Raw genomic sequence first — 20,278 nt, 5'->3', positions numbered from 1 at the left:
GGCCCCCTCCCCCAGCTTGGCCCCCGCCGCTCGGAACTGCGCCCCAATTACCTAGTTAGACCCCAAAGTCTCCGGTGCGGACTCGGTGGCGCGACAGTAACTTCCACTCGCTCCCCCCACCCCCCCCGGCGGCGGCGGCAGCAGCTCCTCGGTCCCTTCAATTATCAGCTGAGCCGCAGCACCGGCCGGCGTGCGCCTCCGCCCGCGCCACCTCCCTCCCCGCCAGCTACGACACTCCCGGGAACTACTTTGCCCTTCGCCGACGGGCGCGTCTGTGGGACAAGCCGTGCTACCTAATCGCGGCCCATCACATCGCCCCTCCCTCCCCCACCGGCCGGTGCGACTTCCCCAGCGGCCTCCGATCTCCTCCCTATCCCTTCAAGGGACCAGGAAGGGGGCTGTGAGGCTTCGTTTGGTATCCCTCCGCCGGGGTCACCCCCTCCCCTCCGTGGTAGCAGGAACTAATTCCCCTTCGGGTCACCCGGGGCCTAGAAGTGGAAATTTCCGGGATCAAGGTTTCCTGAGACCCTTGGGAGAGGGGACGATTACCCCAAGTTAGAAACCTCCACCTCCCCCGAGAGCTCAAAAGCGGGGCTCGATTTCAACTAGGGCTTTGGCCCCATGACCCCAAGCAAGTCCCGCCCCTTCCTGGTTGTCTTAGCGACGGCGGTGGCGTCCCAAGATGGCGTCGTGGCTGCCGGAGACTCTGTTCGAAACTGTAGGACAAGGCCCGGCTCCGAGCAAAGACTATTACCAGTTATTGGTCACCCGGTGCCAGGCAAGTGCGAGCCGCGGTTCACCCTCTCTCCTCACCCCCTGCCCCTCGGGTTGGGATCGGGAACGCGAGCCCCACTAGGCCGAGAGCGAGCTTGGCCCGCCGGAAGCGCCCTGTCCCAGCTCTGAGCCAGGAGATTTCCCTCGTCACCTCGGCCTCCGTGGTCCGGCGGCCCGCGTGTTCCTTCCCTCCCCTAGCCCGACTCGTCCCCGGCTAGCCTTGCTTGCCTCCCCTCCACGCCGCCCGCTCCCTTTCCGTCATCCCGGGTTCCTACCCGCAGAGTTCCCTCCGCGCGAGGAGAAAAACAGGCGTCCCCGGCTTGCGTGCAGCCTCACTTCAGCGTGGGAAGGAGGGAAAGAAAGACTCAGCCAAGTGTCCCGAGGAGGAGCCGACAGGGGAGGGGAGAAAGCAACGACCTCTTTTCCAGGGTAGGACTGAAACGTGGGGAATTTTAAAATCTTGTTGTAGTATTTACGACTACCACGCCCACATCAAAACTTCCTTATTTCTAGTAGAAACGGACGGCTGCGAGCTTTCTCCTTACCTTTTCGGAGCCCCTTTTGTCCCATTGAAAATGTGCGGGGGGTGGTCCAAAAATATTTCAGCTGCTCTGCGCGTCAGCCCCACCCACAATGACATCTGCTCCACCACAGTAAGGCCGAGGATTATGTTATCGGTGGAGTAAAGTAACCATCGGCCTGTTTTTATGACTAGCTATTGGAGGTAGGCTTTTTTGGTGATTTATTGTGGACATGAAATGATGAAGTACTCGATCGACCTGGGCCTCCACTCAGGACACGTTTCTTATTCCTGGCGGAGCTTACACCTATCTCTGACATATTCGTGCACCTTGCAATTTAATAAATGATATTCCCATAAAATGAAATTTTGAACTTTGTATATATTTATTTTAGTGTGGATATTGAATATTCCATCAATTTTTCGTCAAGTCCTTAAAATAGGAAGAGAATGAATTTTTTAATAGCTTTAAAATTATCCTTTTAAATGGAAATATGTATTTTATTTTCTAAACCCAAGAAGTCACAATATTATCCGTGTTATATCGGCTTGTCAAACCTAAATTTTTAATTACCTTTTTCAAGAATTTTTATGCATTTAATTAAGAGATTTCATAAATAATGAGATTCAAATTTTCAGTATATCTTGTAGGTTTATTGACTCTTTTCCATTTGTTTTAAGGCATATGATGTTAATATAATTCTTCACCTTCTAACATGAGTGATCGAAAACTTAAATCTTTGAATCCTACTTCATTTTATATTTATTTTCATCCACCTCAAGTTAGAAAATTCTAATGTTTACTTTACCACCTTTTACATAATTTGTCTTTACGTTTTTTCTTTTGAGCATTTTATTTTTATTGAGGGTCTGAAATTACAAGTGTGCTAACTCTAATGTTGTAAGTCTCAACAAGTGGAATACCTGTTTACCTTTTCTTTTTAGTAAATTAAATACAGGATCGCATCTGGCATTTGGTTTCTTGAAGAATGCTTCTGTTCTTGGTGTTCTTCAGACTTTGCTCACATGTCTGACTTGGCGCTTGCTTTTCTCTAACTACTCCATTTTATAAAGTCTTTTCCCCTTCCAGTATCCCTCCTTTCTCCCTCCCTACCTCTCTTCCCCCCTCCACCATCCCCTCCGTCCCTCCCTCCCTTCTTTCCTGCCTTCCTTCTTCATTCCTTTTTCTTCCTTCCTTTCTTTCCAGATCAAAAACTCTCCTTTATTTCAGGCTCTATTTTGTCGATTGCTTGTATATAAAATCATTTTCAAGATCTGATCCAGTTTTCTTTTTTAAGCACAGTGAACATACCCATTACAATTCTACAAGGAAGAGTTCATCTCAAATCTGATTAATTCACCCTCTTTTTAAAGTAAAATTTGTTGTTTTTTAAGTCAAAAAATACTCTTGTCAGTCAACTGTCTTGAGAATATACTATTTTCTAACCACAGGATAATTTTTCTAAGTCTCAGCACAGGAAACCAAACATCCAGTAAGAGGTAGCCTGACATAAGTAAGTACTAAAAGAGTAGAGTTCAAATGTGTTTCATAAGATGGACTTTTTCTGGAGTGACTTTCTAAAATTGTTTCTTGCAGCTTTTTTTTTTTCTGTCACTTTCCTTCTGCTTTTATTCCCAACAATGTTGTATATTATTCAAAATAGGCCCCAAATTTAGATGGACTCTTCTTTCTGCAAATTCCCTTTGTTATTTTCTTTTTCCCCCTTTTTACTGTATTTCTATTGGCTTTAAAACCAAATAACTGCACATTTGATAAGAATTTGAGGGCAGACATCTCTCACATTAGTATCTTGCTTCATTGGCATTGTCCAGAATATGAATGTCATACGTAAGTATTTCCTTTGCCTTCTTGCATATGCGTTAACTCTAAAAATATGTGTGTGTGGGGGTGTGTGTGTATATATATATGTTTATGCTTCTAGAGGCATTCCAAGGTGCCCTGGTGGCACAGTGGTTAGACACTTGGCTGCTAACCGAAACGTCGGCGGGTCGGCAGGTAGAACCCACCAACCGCTCTGGTGGAGAAAGATGTGGCAGTTTGCTTCCTTAAAGATACAGCTGAGAAGCCCTATGGGGCAGTTCTACTCTGTCCTATAGGGTCACCATGAGTCAGAATTGATGGCAAAGGCCGTGGGTTAGAGGCATTCCAAATTAACAACTTGATGCCATGGATTTTTGTTTTTTTCATAAAAGAATCTTTCAGAATATAGCTTGGGGTCATTACAGATTAATTCTCAAATCTGATCATTATAATGATGATCTGTAGGCTTAGAAAAATCATTGCAATGCTTTCCAGATGAAAGAGTCAATTATTCTCAATCTAGTTTTAGTAGTGTCTATTTTTTCTTACGTTGAATTCTCGTTCTTTGAAAACTGGTTGATTCATACAGTGTTAGGGCTGGAAAGAATCTTGAATATTATTTAGGCCAGGAATATTTCATACAAAACTTCTGAGAAAGTCTTAAATTGTGTTCTTAAATGAAAAGCCTTTCCTTAATTTTAATTAACAACTTGACATTTGTTGTAGGATGCAAAATATAAGATGATTCCCCCAAATAATTCATAAAATCATTTCACAAATTTTTTTAAGCACCTTTTATGTGCCTGAGGAGCCCTGGTGGCTCAAGTGGTTAAAGCGCTTGGCTGCTAACCGAAAGGTGGGCAGTTTGAACCCACCAACCCTTCTGTGGGAGAAAGATATGGCAGTTTGCTTTCCTAAAGATTACAGCCTTTGAAACCCTATTCGGCTGTTCTGCTCTGTCCGGTAGGGTCTGTATGAGTTGGAATCAACTCAACAGCAGTGGCTTTGGGTTTTTTTGTTTTTATGTGCCAGGTGCTGTTGTAGATTCTAGGGAAAAATCGGCAAACCAAAGTCCCTTCTTTTATGGTGCATTATAATCTGGTGGGAGAATATAGTTAGTAATTTGATGTGTATGAACACTTATATGGTCTAATTTTTGTTTGAACTTTTTAAGTCTAAGGGAAGACTTGTCAAGTTGATGAATAGTACAGACGCTTTAAAATCTGTGAGTCCAGAGAAAGCAAACATCACTTTAGAACAGGTAGTCCAGGAGGGTACAGTATCTTACCCTTGAAATTCTGCGTTCTTTGTCCCCTCAAAATGGAAGTGTTGTTAAAGGTGGCCAGAACTGGTGACATGTTTAGTATGAGACAAATACTGGCAAAGTGCTAGAAACGTCAAAACCTTCAGAGCAGCCATATGCTAAGTAGACCAGAGTTGGCAGATATGAAAGTGAAGAATTACGTTAGCATCATACTTCTTAAAACAAAGTGAAAACAGTCAATAATCCTACAAAATTACTAAAAATATAAAATTTTGGTGTTTGCAGTATCTCTTAAATGTGTCAAAAATTCTTGAAAAAAAGGTGTTTAATTAAAAATCTAAGTTTGACATATAAAATTAACGGAGCCCTGATGGCCCAGTGGTTAAGAGCTACGGCTGCAAACCAAAATAGGTCAGCAGTTCAAATCCACCAGCCGCTCCTTGGAAACCCTATGGGGCAGTTCTGCTCTATCCTGTAGGGTCACTATGCGTCAGAATCAACTCGACAGGAATGGGTTTGGTTTTTTTTAAAATTAATATGTTGCTTGAAGCTAATACCACAGGTGCATGTCCCAAGAGCATCCACATGTTACAGCCATTCCAGTAGATGAAAGAAGAAAGAAAAGTTGGATGATAGATCAGTCTTACTTTGTCTTACTAACTTCTACTCAAAACTCCAAAATGAAGATATCTAAAGCTAGTGTCCCTGGAAAACAACCAAAAATCAAAAGCTCACCACCACCCCCCAAAAAAAGATGGCAAATATTTTTGAAGTGCTATAGAGTGACATTGTACGAGGTCCTGTACCAGCCTGTGATATGAAACTGTCACCTCAGTAGCTTCTGAAGAAGGAGCTAAGGAAATGAGACTTTATCTGGTGGGTGGTTGTTTGAGAGACTTAACAACAAAGAATTGTACCAGGACTGATTCAAATTATAGCACAAGTTTAAAGATTGAAAATCTAGCACAGTCTAATAAAAATGTAAATACATGCACCCTTTAATCTTAAAGCAGGTCCATTTCCAGGATTTTATACTCCGAAAATACTTTCACCTGTGCACAAGCATATACAAGCAAGAATGTGCAACGAAGTAAAACAGGTATAAAAGCATCTGTTAGTGGAAATTTGGCTAAACTGTGATACACCCATATCATAGAATACTATGTAACCTTTTAAAAGCAATGTGGTGGATCTCTATTTACTCAATAGATCAAATAGAAATTTAAGTGAAGAAAAGCAAGTTGCTGGTTATGTATAGCATGATTCCATTAAAAAAAAAAAACTTGTTTTAAATAAAAGTTTTTAAAATAAATATAAGAGGAAAAGCTGGAATGATTAGTTCTTAGGGATTGCTTTCACTTTCTGCATTGCATATTCCTGAAAGAACTGATTGTTTCTGCAATGAGCAGTTCTTTTTATAATCAGAGAAAAGCAATGAAGATTTGAAATGAAAATGTTAGTGGGATAACTCTTCTTATAAGACATTGCCCTGTTCCACACATAGGTTTCCACCTATCTCACCAGTGACTCCTTTGAGCCACTTCCTGCTTTCAGTGGTGGTGTATTATTAATGGCTGTGTCACCAAAGAATCTGCTGTTTATATGGGAGAAAAGTAATTCTACAAATTTAGAGGGAATCCATGTGGATTAATGGTTACTTGTGGAATTTTAAGAAGGCTTTAGCGTCTAGAAAGGAGTCCCTGGGTGGTGCAAACAGTTAACGTGCTCAGTTGCTAACCACAAGGTCGGAAGTTTGAGTCCACCCAGAGGCACCTCGCAAGAAAGGCCTGATGCTCTATTTCCAAAAATCAGCCATTGAAAACCCTATGGAGCGCACTTCTACTGTGACACACATGGGGTCGCCATGCTTCGGAGTTGATTCAATGCCAACTAGTTGTTTTTCTAGTGTCTGGAAACTCCCAACCTCCCTTTAAAAAAAAAAAAAAAATACAGGTGATAATTAAGTTTTGAGAAGCTAAAGGATTGTTCCATTTTGCCCTGTTGGGAGTGAGATAAAACTAATGAACTAAGAAAAAAAGATGTGGAGAACAAAATAAGACAAAGACAGTCCACTGGCTAGATTTATTTGGCCCCCAATAAAGTGTAAAGAATGTAGTTTCTCAAGTAAATTGAAATCAGATTACAAAAACATCAGATGGCGTATTTTGAGAGTTGAATAGGGTGTAGTCAACTTGGTATTAGGAAATATCACCATTGCCACTGGTTGCCGTCAAGTTGATTCCAACTCATGGTGACCACATGTGTGTCAGAGTAGAACTGTGCTCCATGGGTTTTTCAGTGGCTTATCTTTCAGAAATAGACAGCCAGGCTTTTCTTCCAAGGTACATGCGGGGGGACTTGAACTTCCAACCTTTCAGTTAGTAGCCGAGTGTGTTAACCATTTGCATCTCCCAAGGACTCTGCCAGGAGACTCAGGAACCCCTAAATCATGCTCTGCTCCGGCCCTGCCTTCCACAGGAGCTCCCCAAAAGACACATATGCAGAGAAGATAAAGCAGAGGAAACATATTCCTCCTTTCCTTCTTTTACACTTCCTGTGTCTCTAATAGAACATTGCCCAACTGTGGCCCTGAGTGCATCTCTAGACACAGTGCCTGGTATGCGCGTGGGCAACCAGCCACAGCCCAAACGTTTCTACACAGAAAGGATGACTTCTGCTCCTTTTAAAGTCCAAAAGTTAATATACTTGTGTTCAGTTATTTTCCTCTTCCTCATTGTTTACGTCTTGATTCACCCTTTTCTTTTCAGCTGCCCTTTTGTCTGTCTCTCAAAGTCCTTCATCCTTCCTCTGCCCTCCAAAGATAAGCTTTGCCCTCTCTCACTGCATCTTAGAACTTTCAGCTTGACTCTGCTCGAGGCACTTGTCAAGGTATGTTTTGGTATTCCCCCCTGCAGGCATTTACCTCTTCACCTGCTCTTTCTGACAGGAGCAAATGTGGTAAACATACCCTTCCCTGCCCTACAGGTTAGGCCAGGTGTTTATGCTTCTGCATCACTCTCCTGTTCCTCAGGTCTGACACACTTCAGAAAAATGATTCTCAGCCCTGTCACACTTCAGGATATGCCCAATGGAAGAATGTGAGATCGTTTTTAGTCAGCAAGTTTAAATTCTCTTTGATTTTTAGCACTCTGGGAGAGTATATCAGTCAGGTTCTCCAGAGAAACAGAACCAATAGGGTATCTATATATCTATACATAGATATGTATGTACAGGTGGTCCCTAGTTTACGATGCGTTCAAGTTACAACAAACCGCACTTATGACCGTCTTTCTTTTTTTTTTTTTTAACATCTCATCATCTGTAATATGTACTACATACAACGTTTCAGCGAGTAGTTTGCTGATGTTATCATTCCCAGATGTTCACTCACAGATGTTTATATGTAATGTTTCTAACCCCCAAAGACGAAGATTGGATTTATAAAGATACAGGTAGTGCCAACTTACAGCAAGTTTCTGTTCCCACGACTCCATTATAAGTTGGTTCTGAAGTAAGTTGAACACCTCTTTTTTTTTAGTTTTCATTGTTATTATTTTATTACCAGTATCTTTATAAATCATGACATTGAACATCTGCGAGTGAACATCTGAGAACGATAACATGAGCAAATTACACGCTGCAACATTGTATGTAGTACATATTACTAACAATAAGTTGTACCAAAAAAACACAGATGGTCATAAGCACAGTTCATGATAACTAGAATATGTCATAAGTTGAGGACTACCTGTACTGATAATAAAAGGCAATAATAATGAAGAGTAAAAAAAGGTGTTCAGCTTATGTCACAACCAACTTACGATGGAGTCGTTGGTACAGAACCCCATAGTAAGTTGGGGACTACCTGTATACATATATAGAGAGGCAAAGAGAGATTGATTTAGTTTAAGGAATTGGCTCATGGGATTTAGGGCACTAGCAGTCTAAAATCCATACAGCAAGCCTGCAGGCTGGAAATTCAGGCAGGATTTCCATGTTACATTCTTGAGGCAGAATTCCTTCTTCTTTCAGAATCCTCAGTTTTTACTCTTAAGACCATCAACTGACTGAATGAGGCCTGCCCACATTATCAAGGGTAAACCCGAAAAAACCAAAGCTGTTGCAGGCCAGTCGATTCAGACCCATAGCAACCCTATAGGATGTAGTAGAACTGCTTCATAGGGTTTCCAAGGCTGTAAATCTTTACGGAAACAGACTGCCACATCTTTCTCCCGCAGAGCGGCTGGTGGGTTCGAACCACCAAACCTTGGGTTAGCAGCCAACTGCTTAACCGCTGCACCACTGGGGCTCCTCTTATCAAGGGTAATCTGCTAAAGTCAACTGAGTAAATGTTAATCACTTCTACAGAATTCTTCCACAGCAACATCTAGACTAGTGTTTGGCCATACAACTGGGTAACATAGCCTAGCCAAGTTCGCACATAAATAAACTTTCACAGAGGGAGAGAGATGAAATAATACAAATGAGGTGGTCACACTCTTAAAAATGACAATATTCACGGCTTTACCACATTAGAACCCAGTCATCAAGTGGCAGTTAAATCCCCGTTTCAGAATTATGCAGCAACCTGGCATTGCTTCAGTTTCATCGTTGACCAGGGAAATCATTCATTCACCGACTATGAACGCTTCCGCAATCTAGGGAGTTAATTTGGTCTCAACCTGTGTTGACAGATTTGCTTCATAATTATATGGGGCAGTAGAGCACTTAACTGGGAGACACTGAGTCATGGATCCTTTGATTGCTCTTGCTAGTTTGCAAGCCTTAACCTGGGCCGGGCACTGAGTTTGCCTGGGTCCAGTTGCCTCATCGTCATATTAAGAGTACTAGTCTAAGAGATCGCTAAGATTTACCCCGTCTCTAAAATGCTGTTTTACATGAAAGTAGCAGAAGCACTGGATTTTTTGTTTGGTTTGGTGTTTTTAGAAAAATTGGGTTTGCTTCCAAGATTGTATTATTATCTGTAGGACTTGGCGCAAGTCTTCGCCTCCCTGAGGTTCCATCTGTAAACTCATCTGTAAAATGAATAATTCAACCCTTGACTGCTTCACAGATGTGATGAGAACCAAATGTGTGTAAAAAGCTCTCCACACATGTGGATTATTTTGTTTGTAGTTTTTTTTAAATTTACCAGGCCAGTGTTTCCCAGAGAGGTTTCCGGATCAAATGAGATTGGAAGATCTTGAGTTCAACAAAATTGCATTGGTTTCTTTTCTCTGAAATGTCTCAGACCTTTAAAATCCTCCTGTGCACTGGGCATCTCTGAGAGGAAATTGCAGCATGGGGCTTTTCAAAAGGCCATGTGATCACGGAGCCCCTTTCTCTCGGCTTCTTCAGGAACCAGGATTCTGTGGAACACCGTTTGGAAAACACCCAGTGGTGTGCCTGGTACTTAGCAGCGGTACTGAAGAGATGTTCATGAAGTATTGCAGTGCATTGTCATCTTCAAATACCAAATCCATCAAACTTCATCTCTTCCATGAAAATGACTGTAGGGACTCTTTAGTCATCTCACAATTATTTTACTTTAAAAAAAAAAAAAAGATTTTAGAGGGATATATTAAAATTTAAGTTTGCTGTTTTTCTCCGAATCTTTCTGCAGATCATTGTAAAGCAGCAGTTTCCTGGCTTTGGGACTTCTTGCGGTGGATGTGGGCTTCACTGCCACACTCGCCACTCCTTAAATAACCCAAAACCAAACCAGTTGCCAGCAAGTGGATTCCGACTCATGGCGGCCCAATATGTGTCAGAACAAAACTGTGCTCCATAGGGTTTTCAATGGCTAATTTTTTTTGGAAGCAGATTGCCAGGCCTTTCTTCTAAGGCACCTCTGGGTGGACTTGAATGTCCAACTTACTGGTTAGCAGCCAAGTGCACTAACCATTTGCACCACCCATGGACTCAATTCCTTAAGTAACATCCATCACTTTCCCATTGTCGTCACTGTGTACTTGGTCCCAATCACCTATATCACTTCCTGTCGGTCTCCCCACATCTAAATTCTTCCCTATCCTTTGAGCCCCATCTAAAAATGCCCAGCTGGCATTTCAGATCAGCAGGGAAATGAAGGAGCATTCAGTAGTTACTGTGATGATAGGTTATCTATTATGGACAAAAATTTTATATGGATTGAAGACCTAAGTGTTACATACACAAACTCACACAGTAAAAGTATCTGAAGAAAATAAGAATATATTTTTAATCTGGAGCTAGGGAAGGCCCACCTGAGCAAGACTCCAAATCTGAAAGCAATGAAGGAAAAGAATGGTAGATGAAGTACATTTAAAAGAAAGTTCGTTTAGTGAGTGATACCTAAAACAAAATAAAATGACTGGAAAGAAATTTTGGGCACATATTTAGCAGACAAAGGGTTAATATACTCAGCATGCCGAGATTATTACCCCTACAGATTAATAAAATAGCGTCCTAGAAAAGTAGACAAAGCATAAGAACAATTAACTGAAGAAATACACATGACTAATGTGCATTTGGAAAGATGCTCAACCTCCCTAGTGATCAAGAAAATGCAATTTAAAATGATGAGATACAAATTTTTCTGCTGGCAATATGGAGAACTTCCAGGATTGGGAGGGCTGTGAAGGCAAGGTCCTGATTAAGTGCTTGCCGCATACCACGTCCCAACCCATGCTTCCGAAAGACGGATAAAGCTCCTTCCCTCAGGGGGTTTGCAGTCTAGTGAGAAGACAGACAAAATACAGACTACAGCAAGATGATTTATGCATCAGGGGTATGAGGCAAGCATGATGAGAGCATTGGAGCGATCTGGGAAGACTTCACAGAAGTAGATGTGAGTGAGATGGAAGACCAAGAAGCGGTGGGGGGCGTTACTCCGGGCAGAGGAAAAAGCTAAGTAAGATGCCTGAGCACAGAGCATGTTCTGGGGAGAATGATAAGTAATGTGTATTGCAGGATATAAAGTTGGGGGCCAGGGGCCACCCAAGAATAGCCAGGGAGTGCATGGTGAAGTTCCTGTTAAACCAGGAATTAAGACTTGATTTAGCCAGACAGTGGTTTTCAGATTACTATTGATTTTGCAAATAAATGTGCTTTTGAGATTCCACAAACACGTTATTCAAACATCACTTTAGAAATATTTTTAACCAATTAAAAAATAGTAATACAAAAGAAATACCTACATTCTCAAATGTGTTATATACCATGTTTCAATGCCTTAACTTGCGCTTCCAGAAGAATTTAGATACCATGTTTAGGTGCAGGCCACAGAGGGAAGCTGTGAGTATAGAAGAACTTAAAAATATGTCATTGATTGGGAAGGTTAACTCTGACCAAGTAACTCTCTTTGGATTCATGCCTATACAACCCAAAACTGATTGCCATCAAGTAGATTCCAATTCACAGCAACCCTATCGGACAGAGTAGAGCTGCCCCATAGAGTTTCCAAGGGTATATAATCTTTACAGAAGTAGACCGCTACATCTTTCTCCCATGGAAGGGCTGGTGGGTTCAAACTGCCGACCTTTCAGTTAGCAGCTGAGCGCTTAACTACTGCGCCAGCAGAGCTCCTCGTGCCTATACAAGGCGAGCATAATTGGAGCGGAGTAAGACTAAAAATTAAACGAGGCTCAGACACACCAGCTCAGCATAAAATCTTGGCATGTTGACAGTTCAAAAAAAACACGCTGACCGCCTTGTGATGATAATACCAAGGTAGAGTTTTAGCACATGGCAGTTTTCAGTACCTTTTGTCTGAATTTGGTATTTGTGCTAAGGAGGCAACAGTTGATGAGATACTGTTAATGATTCAACTCTGAAATGTCTTACTGCTCTCACATTTGTGGATCTTCTTGATCTTTTTTTTTTTGTAATTGTGCTTTAGGTGAAAGTTGACAACTCAAGTTAATTTCTCATACTGAAATTTATACACATATTGTTATGTGACCCTAGTTGGAATCCCTATAATGTGACAGCACGCTCCCCCTCTCCTCCTGTCCCTTTCTGCCTTCTCATTCCACCTCCAGACAGGAACTGCCCATTTAGTCTCATGTATCTACTTGAACTAAAAAGGACACTCTTCAGGAGTTGTATTTTATGGTTTATAGTCCAGTCTCATCTTTGAAGAGTTGGCTTCGGGAATGGTTTTAGTTCTGTGTTAACAGAGAGTCTGCGGGCCATGTCTTCTGGGGTTCCTCTAGTCTCAGACCATTAAGTCTGGTCTTTTTACGTTAATTAGAGTTTTGCATCATACTTTTCTCCTGCTCCGTGAGGGACTCTCTGTTGTATTCCCTGTCGGGGTGGTCATTGGTGGTAGCCGGACACCGTCTAGTTCTGGTCTCAGACTGATGGAGTCTCAGGTTTATGTGGGCCTTTTGTCTCTTGGGCTAATATTTTCCTTATGTCTTTGGTGTTCTTCATTCTCCTTTACTCCAGGTGGGTTGGGACCAATTGATGCATCTTAGATGGCCACTCGCTAGCTTTTAACACCCCAGACGCCACTCACCAAAGTGTAATGCAAAAAATTTTCTTAATAAACTTTGTTATGCCAGTTGACCTAGATGTCCCCCAAAACCATGGTCCCCAGATCCCCGCCCCTGCTACTCTACTTCTTGATCTTTTTAATTGAAAGAAAAAAAAAAACAAACCCAAACCTACTGCCATCGAGTCAATTCCAACTCATAGCGACCTGATAGGAGAGTAAAACTGCCCCATAGCGTTTCCAGGAAGCAGCAGGCAAATTCAAACTGGCAACCTTTCGGCTAGCAGCCAAGCTCTTAACCACCAGGGCACCTTTTAATTGAAGAGTATCCTAAAATCAGTGAGGTGAATTATTTAAGAGTTGATTTCACTCCGTTATGCAACAAATGTTTGCGTATCTTTGCACCTAGTGCTACCAGATTCCGTGCCAAGCATGGAATATACAATTGGAAGCAAAAATACATGGTTCCTGCCCTCATGGGGAGCCCTGGTGGTGCAGTGGTTAAGAACCATGGCTACTAACCAAAATGATCGGCAGTTCGAATCACCAGCTGCTCCTTGGAAACCCTATGGGGCAGTTCTACTCTATCCTGTAGGGTCGCTATGAGTCGGAATTGACTTGACAGCAATGGGTTTTTGGGTTTTGCCCTCATGGAGCTTACAGTCTAATGGACGAGATAGATATTAATCAAATGAACATATATGCTAAAAATAAAATGCCATCATGGTGAGTGCAATCAGGTATATGTTGTGGGAAGATGTAGCCTGGTCTCCAGAGGAAATGAAGCTTGACCCGAGACCTGGAAGACCGAACAGAAAGAAGGCCAGGGTGGCTGAAGCACAGAGCAGAGTGGCCAGGCAGAGGGCCAGGCCAAGCAGGCTTCTTAGAACATGATCTGGAGCTTTTGTCCTGATAGTAAGTGTAGGAGAAACCATCTGTTTTTAACGGTATGAAGTGGCTGAAGTACTGTATCCTATTGATTGCAGGACACACTTTTTTTACATTTTAATATCTCTGAAATCAAAGTTTAATTAGCAGAGATTTTTCTTTCTTAACCAAAAAAAATCAAAACCCATTGCCGTCAAGTTGATTCCGACTTGTAGTGACCTTGTAGGACAGAGTAGAACTGCCTCATAGGGTTTCCAAGGAGCAGCTGGTGGATTTGAACTGCCAGCTTTTTGGTTAAAGAGCCAAGCTCTTAACCACTGCGCCACCAGGGCTCCTTTTGTTTCATAGCTATGCATAAAATAATGATGCAACTTTTAGTTGGTGGCATTTTAGAGTTGATGGAAGGTGGTGATCAGATCTGTGTTTTTAAAGGATCTCTCTGGATGTAACATGAAGGACAGATTTCTGATTATCTGTGAGAATCAGGGTTTTCTTTATATTATTTTGTAATGTAGAAATTAATGGACTACTAGTGCTGAGTAAAACTAATATTGATTTTATATATACCACTGCCTAATTTCAAAGATATGTTTTTATCAAAGTAGCTTCTCTGTTCTCATTGATTTCATAAGTAAATATTACTAATTTGAAATTACTAAAAAGTCTACCTTAATAAAATACCCTTTTATTCAATAGGTATACATAAATTATAGATAAAATCTGTACAGAGTTTCCCTTAATAAGATTGTTCTGCTACAAAAAAATCTCAAATCTGAAAACCACTATTCTAGGTAATAGGAATACATCAAGGATTTTTGCACAGGAAAAAGACACAATTGAAATTGCAGGATAGAGCTATTACTGTGGAGGACATAAGATGGATAGGGAGGAAGGGTGGGTACTGTGAGAATGGACGAAGGGAGATACGCAGTCAGACTCTTGAAATGGCCTCATTTTCTTATCCAACAAAATGGAGATAATACTTTCCTACCTCATAATAATGTTTTAAGGATTATGTGAGATAATATATGCAAATTATTGACGCGGTTTCCTTCCCTATCTTAAATTTTTATTCTGGTAAACAACTTTAGTTCCAAGATGAGTCTTTTTTGTCTCTAAAACTGTATTAAAAGGGCTATTCTGGCTTTTTTTTTTTCTTTTTTTTTTTTAAGAGAAACAGATTGGTATTCGCTGGGAAAAACTTATTTACGCATACGTGCCCTTTTACGCTGAATTCTTTCTCAGTGGCTGAGGTGCATCCATCTCCTCCGTTGCTCTTTTCCTCCTTCAGTACTTCCCGCAGTTACCACAGGTTCTCCCTTCTTTAAAGGCGACAGCCATCTTGGTGTTTACAAAAACTCCACTTAACATTTTCTGGAGGAATGAAGAGGGAGCTGGCCACATTTGTAATGCTTTTGCAATGTGTCTACTTTATTAAATTTACTTTTCCCAATTAGAAAATCTTATATAGTCTGTGATTAATCTTTTAAAATAAGTGAAATAAAAAATTATTCCTAAATATTGTTTTTGAATACAGATTTTTTTAACCTTTTTTTCTTTTTTGGAAGGAGGTTGGTAACAGCAAGACTACTACTTTATTAAAAGTGTAACTAAGAACATTTGATGAATACATGAAAACACAATAGACAAATCCTCATCGTAGTAACCACTGTCTTTCCAAGTTATGTAACCCAAGACGATGACTCTCTTACATAAACTGCTTGAGATTGAGTTTCTGCCTCTTGAGATCAGCAGTCCAGAATGATACACTCAGGCCTTTTTGATCTGTCTGGAAGTGCACTCTAACCAAGAAAAACACCCATTGCCATCGAGTCAATTCCAACTCAGTGACCCTATAGAACAGAGTAGAACTGCACCATAGCGTTTCCAAGGCTGTACATCTTTACGGAAGCAGACTTCCATATCTTTGTCCTGTGGAGCAGCTGGTGGGTTTGAACTGCCGACCTTTCAGTTAGCAGCTGAGTGCTTAACCACTGTGCCACCAGGGGTCCTTGTCTTTCTAGCACTCTGCTCTAAATCAGAAGTTTCTCCCCAATCTGTATTTCTTTCTGTGCAAAATTCCATTATACATGTGGATTTTCTTCTGCATATCTTCTCTATCCTTAAGGTTTTTCAGTTCTAAACTATTCCTTTTGGGAATAGATAGTGTCTTAAGCTGGGTTCTCTAGAGAAGCAAAACCAGTAAAGCCTATAAATATATTTAGAGAGAGATTTATATCAAGGAAGTGGCTCATGTGGTTGTGAGGCTAGACTGTCCCAAGTCTGTGGGTCAGGATAGAGGCATCTCCTGATTCGCATAGCCACAGGGGCTGGCGAACCCATGATCGGCAGGTCAGACAGCAGGGCTCTTGCTCACAGGCTGTGAAGATCGACGAATCCCAAGATCAGCAGGCAAGATTGCAGGTAAGCTGCTAGCTCAAGTCCTGAGAACTTGAGGTCAGATGAACATGAGCCAGTTGCAGGATCCAGAGCGAGCAAAAATCCTGCTCTCTGACCTGCCGATCTTGGGTTTGCCAGCCCTGGCAGCTATGTGAATCGGGAGAAGCCTCTATCCTGACCCAGGGACTTGGGACATTCCAGCCTCTACAACCACATGAAGCACGAGCCATTTCCTTTATATAAATCTGTGTGTATATATTTATACTCTTTACTAGTTTTACTTCTGTAGAGAACCTAGCCTAAAACATTTGGTATCGGAAGTGGGGTGCCTCTGGGCACTTATCGGTGGAGCTAGGCTTGCCAGCCTGTGGAGCAAGACAGCTGAGTGCCTTCTGGCCGAAGTTTACTGGCGGAGTGGCGTGCCTCCAGGCACGGATCGGTGGAGCTACAGAGCTTTGGAACACTCACCTCAACAGGGCAGATGCAGGCTCAGAAGCCCAAAGGGTTGAGAGGCCAAGGAACCAGGAAACTGAAGCTGAAGAGACAAGGAACACAGGAAGCAGAGCTGCCTCAGTCTCAAAGAGTATGCCCACAACCTCTGGGAACCTCATACCACCAAAAAACAAGAGCTAGGAGAACAGCACGTCATTTAGACCCAGGGTCCCTGTGTTGAGAAACTCCTCGACCGGGGAAGATTGATGACAAGGACCTTCCCTCAGAGCTGACAGAGAGAGAAAGCCTTCCCCTGGAGCTGCCATCCTGAATTTGGACATCTGGCCTCTTAGACTGTGAAAGAATAAATTTTTGTTTGTTAAAGGCATCCACTTGCAGTATTTCTGTTACAGCAGCACTAGATAACCAAGACAGATAGTAAAAAAGAAAACCAAGAATTAGGAAGAGGATAGGGAAGTAAAACAGGAGTGGGAATTTTGCATTACAGCCCTAGGAGGAAGAGAACAAGCAGAGGATGGTGACTGAGGCCTTAGAACTACACTTCTGTGAGACGATGTGCGCCTGGCAGACGAGGCCAAGGCTCATTGTTCTGTTGTGTCTGAGGTATGCTGTGAACTGAGCCTGTGAATCCTTATTCACAGGAGTCCCATCCCCACATGAATGTTGTCTCTGGAACTCACCCAATGTTGCCTCTGTCCTTCAGCCTTTGCTTTTGCTACCCCTCTACCTGGAACACCCTTTGCCCAGGCTTTGCTTAGTTTTCCACCCTCTTCTCAGGTCTCCCCCTCATCTCCTCCAGGAAACCCCTTAACTGGGCCTTTTTCAGGGATGAGTTTGAGAAGTGAGCTTGGGAAATAAAAGGTCAAGTAAAGGTTACCCCAGACTTTTTCCATCTTAAATATCCAAATGACCCTGGGTGGTGGCAGCCAACAACATGAAGTCATAAAAGCAAAAATAAATTAAGCATTTAAATAAGCGACAAGATGATGAAGAAAAGACCTCTTGACGTGATCAGCAACAACAGTTACTTAGCGTCCTCATTGAGACTGATGGGGGAGAATGAATTTCTCTTCTTGCAAGTAAGAGGTGATGAATGGAATTTAGTCTTGACCAATGTAAGCTGTAGATTGCCAGGCTTTTCTTCCTAGTCTGTCTTAGTCTGGAAGCTCTGCTGAAACCTCTCTACTATGAAATACTGGTGGTATAGGTTCCGCCATCATAGCAACACACAAGACACCACAGTATGGCAAAGTGTCATACTTGTGAAAATTAGCCAGTGAAAACCCTATGAATCACAACAGAGTATTGTCTGATATAGTGCTAGAAGATGAGCCCTGTAGGTTGGAAGACACTCAGATACACAGTAGCCGCAACAATGGATTTGAGCGTACCAAAGATTGTGAAGATGGTGCAGGACTGGGCAACGTTTTGTTCTGTTGTGCCTGGGGTCACTGTAAGTCAGAGCTGACTCAATGGCAACTAACAACAACAATGTAAGCTGTATAGGCTTGAGGCTCCATGAGCCCAAGGTCTATGTTCAGCTTACACATGGTCATGAACCCAGCTCTTAGCACGATGCCGGGCATAGGGTGTGAATTCAATAAGTATTTATGAATATTAGTCCTATTCACTGTAATATTTTAAAAGCAAGCACAGAGCACAAAAATGGCCAAAGCAAGGAAGTGGCCCATGTGGTAAGAAGTTAGACCAGGAAGGGTTTATGCAAGACGTGGCTATAGGGTCTGAATCTTAAAAAATGAATACATATTTTCCAGGGAAAGAAGTGGAGAGCAGAAACAATTCTAGGTAGGTGGGTGTCTTACTTATCTAATGCTGCTGTAACAGAAATACCACAAGCAGATGGCTTCAACAAACAGAAGGTTATTCTCTCACAGTCTATTAGGTCAGAAGTCCAAATTCAGGGCTTCAGCCGTAGGGGAAGGCTTTCTCTCTCTGTTGGCTATGGAGCAAGGTCCTTGTCATCAATCTTCCCTTGGTCTAGGAGCTTTTCCATGCAGGAACCCCAGGTCCAAAGAACACGTTCTGCTCCCAGCACTGCTTTCTTGCTGTTATTACATCCTCCTGTCTCTCTGCTCGCTTCTCGTTTTTCTATCTCAAAAGGGATTGGCTTAAGACACAACCTAATCTTGTAGATTGAGTCCTGCCTCATTAACATAACTGCGGCTAATCCTGCCTCATTTACATCCTAGAGGTAGGATTTACAACACATAGGAAAACCACATCAGGTCACAAAATGGTGGATAGCCACACAATACTGGGAATCCTGGCCTAGCCAAGTTGACACATATTTTGGGGGGACACCATTCAATCCATGACAGTAGGGATTGTTTTCTCACAGTCACTGAGCTGTGATACTCTAGTTGTGGAGCTACAAGTGATACGTTGAAATGTGGGCACAATTGGGCCTGGTGTGAGATGGTGCTGAAGAACTGGTAGACAGGACTCATCTGGGTAAGAGGCCTTTGACTTGCAGTGCTGCGAGTAGCCTGGATCAGCTCGAGCGTGGAGGCAGGGAGCCCTCTGATGAGATTCTTGTTGTTGTCTCAGGAGCAGTATAGAGATGAAAGAGTGTTGAGATGTTGAGGAAGTGAACTTAATAGAATTTGGTCACAGAGTGGACATTCTGTGATGACAGAGAGGTAAGAGTCTAGAATGACTCAATGAGTGCCACCAAAATAAGGAATGTAGGAAGCAGAATAGGCAGTTTTATAAGGGAACATGATGAGTTCATTTTCTTATTTTGTTTTTAATATACTGAGTTTAAGATGCTTCTCGAGTCCCTATGTGGTGCAAGTGGTTAACATGCTCAGCTGCTAACTATAAGGTTGGAAGTTCAAGTTCACCGACAAGCACCTCCAAAGAAAGGCCTGGCAATCTACTTCCGAAAAATCAACCACTGAAAACTCGATGGAGCACAGTTCTACTCTGACACACGTGGGGTCGACATGAGTCTGAATCGACTCGATGGCAACTGGTCAGTTAGGTGCTTGTGGGTCACCCATGGGAGGGTGTGCGGAGTAAGTAGCTGGAGATTTAGTAGATTTAGTTGGGCTCTGGAGATCAGGACTGAAAAAACAGATTTTGAATCAGCAGCACTTAAAGCTGTATGGATGGGATTACCCAGAGGGAGGAGAAAAGTCAGCTGAGGACAAGACTTCACCATTTAAGCAGAAGTAGGAGGCAGAGGATCTCTTGCCTCCTCGCATTTGCATCTTCTTTTTACTTTTGGGAGAGAAGGTGTACATCACTGATACTAGTGTCATAAGCTGTACACGTTATTTGAGGATGGGTTAAATGGTTTTCCTTAAAAGTGTTGTTATGTGCCGTGGAGTCAGTTCTAAATCATGGCAACCCCGTGTGACAGAGTAGAACTGCCCATAGTGTTGTCTAGGTTGTAATCTTTACAGGAGTAGATTGCCAGGTCTTTCTCTCGTGGAGCCGCTAGGTGGGTTCGAACCGCCGACCTTTCAGTTAGTAGCCAAGCACTTAGCTATTGCACCACCAGGGCTCCTTCTCCTTATAAGTAACAAAATGCATTTGTAGTGGGTAAAGTCTGATCAAACAGTGTTGATAAAGGTATGGAGATATGGCTCCTCTCATGTAACGTTGACAGGAGTATAAATTGGCACGTCCTTCCTGTGGCAGAAGCTGTTCACTGTC

At 42.3% G+C, this 20,278-nt stretch overlaps 2 protein-coding genes across 21 annotated transcripts in view; one reads left to right on the top strand and one right to left on the bottom strand.

Annotated features, from left to right (window-relative positions):
- The window catches only part of TRIP12 (thyroid hormone receptor interactor 12), a 142,420-nt gene extending 142,114 nt beyond the window's left edge, over positions 1–306 (bottom strand). For 11 of the 20 annotated variants that reach the window (XM_023740083.1, XM_023740076.1, XM_023740078.1 and 8 more), the window contains exon 1: positions 52–180. The gene's annotated coding sequence lies outside the window, so the exon portion shown is untranslated. Of the gene's footprint in view, positions 1–51 lie in introns of all 20 variants that reach the window. The other 9 variants (XM_023740066.1, XM_023740071.1, XM_023740072.1 and 6 more) reach the window with 3 other exon arrangements.
- Positions 307–672: 366 nt separating this feature from the next.
- FBXO36 (F-box protein 36) overlaps positions 673–20,278 on the top strand; it is a 96,859-nt gene continuing 77,253 nt past the window's right edge. Inside the window, exon 1 of the mRNA XM_004385812.2 lies at positions 673–778. Within this exon, the coding sequence (XP_004385869.1) occupies positions 683–778 (96 nt within the window). The 5' untranslated portion in view covers positions 673–682. The remainder of the gene's footprint in view (positions 779–20,278) is intronic.

The sequence above is a fragment of the Trichechus manatus genome, unplaced genomic scaffold, assembly GCF_000243295.1.
Source record: "Trichechus manatus latirostris isolate Lorelei unplaced genomic scaffold, TriManLat1.0 scaffold00147, whole genome shotgun sequence".
Lineage (NCBI taxonomy): Eukaryota > Metazoa > Chordata > Mammalia > Sirenia > Trichechidae > Trichechus > Trichechus manatus.
The sequence above is the reverse complement of the archived record's forward strand: the minus strand, read 5'-3'. Positions and strand labels throughout refer to the sequence as shown.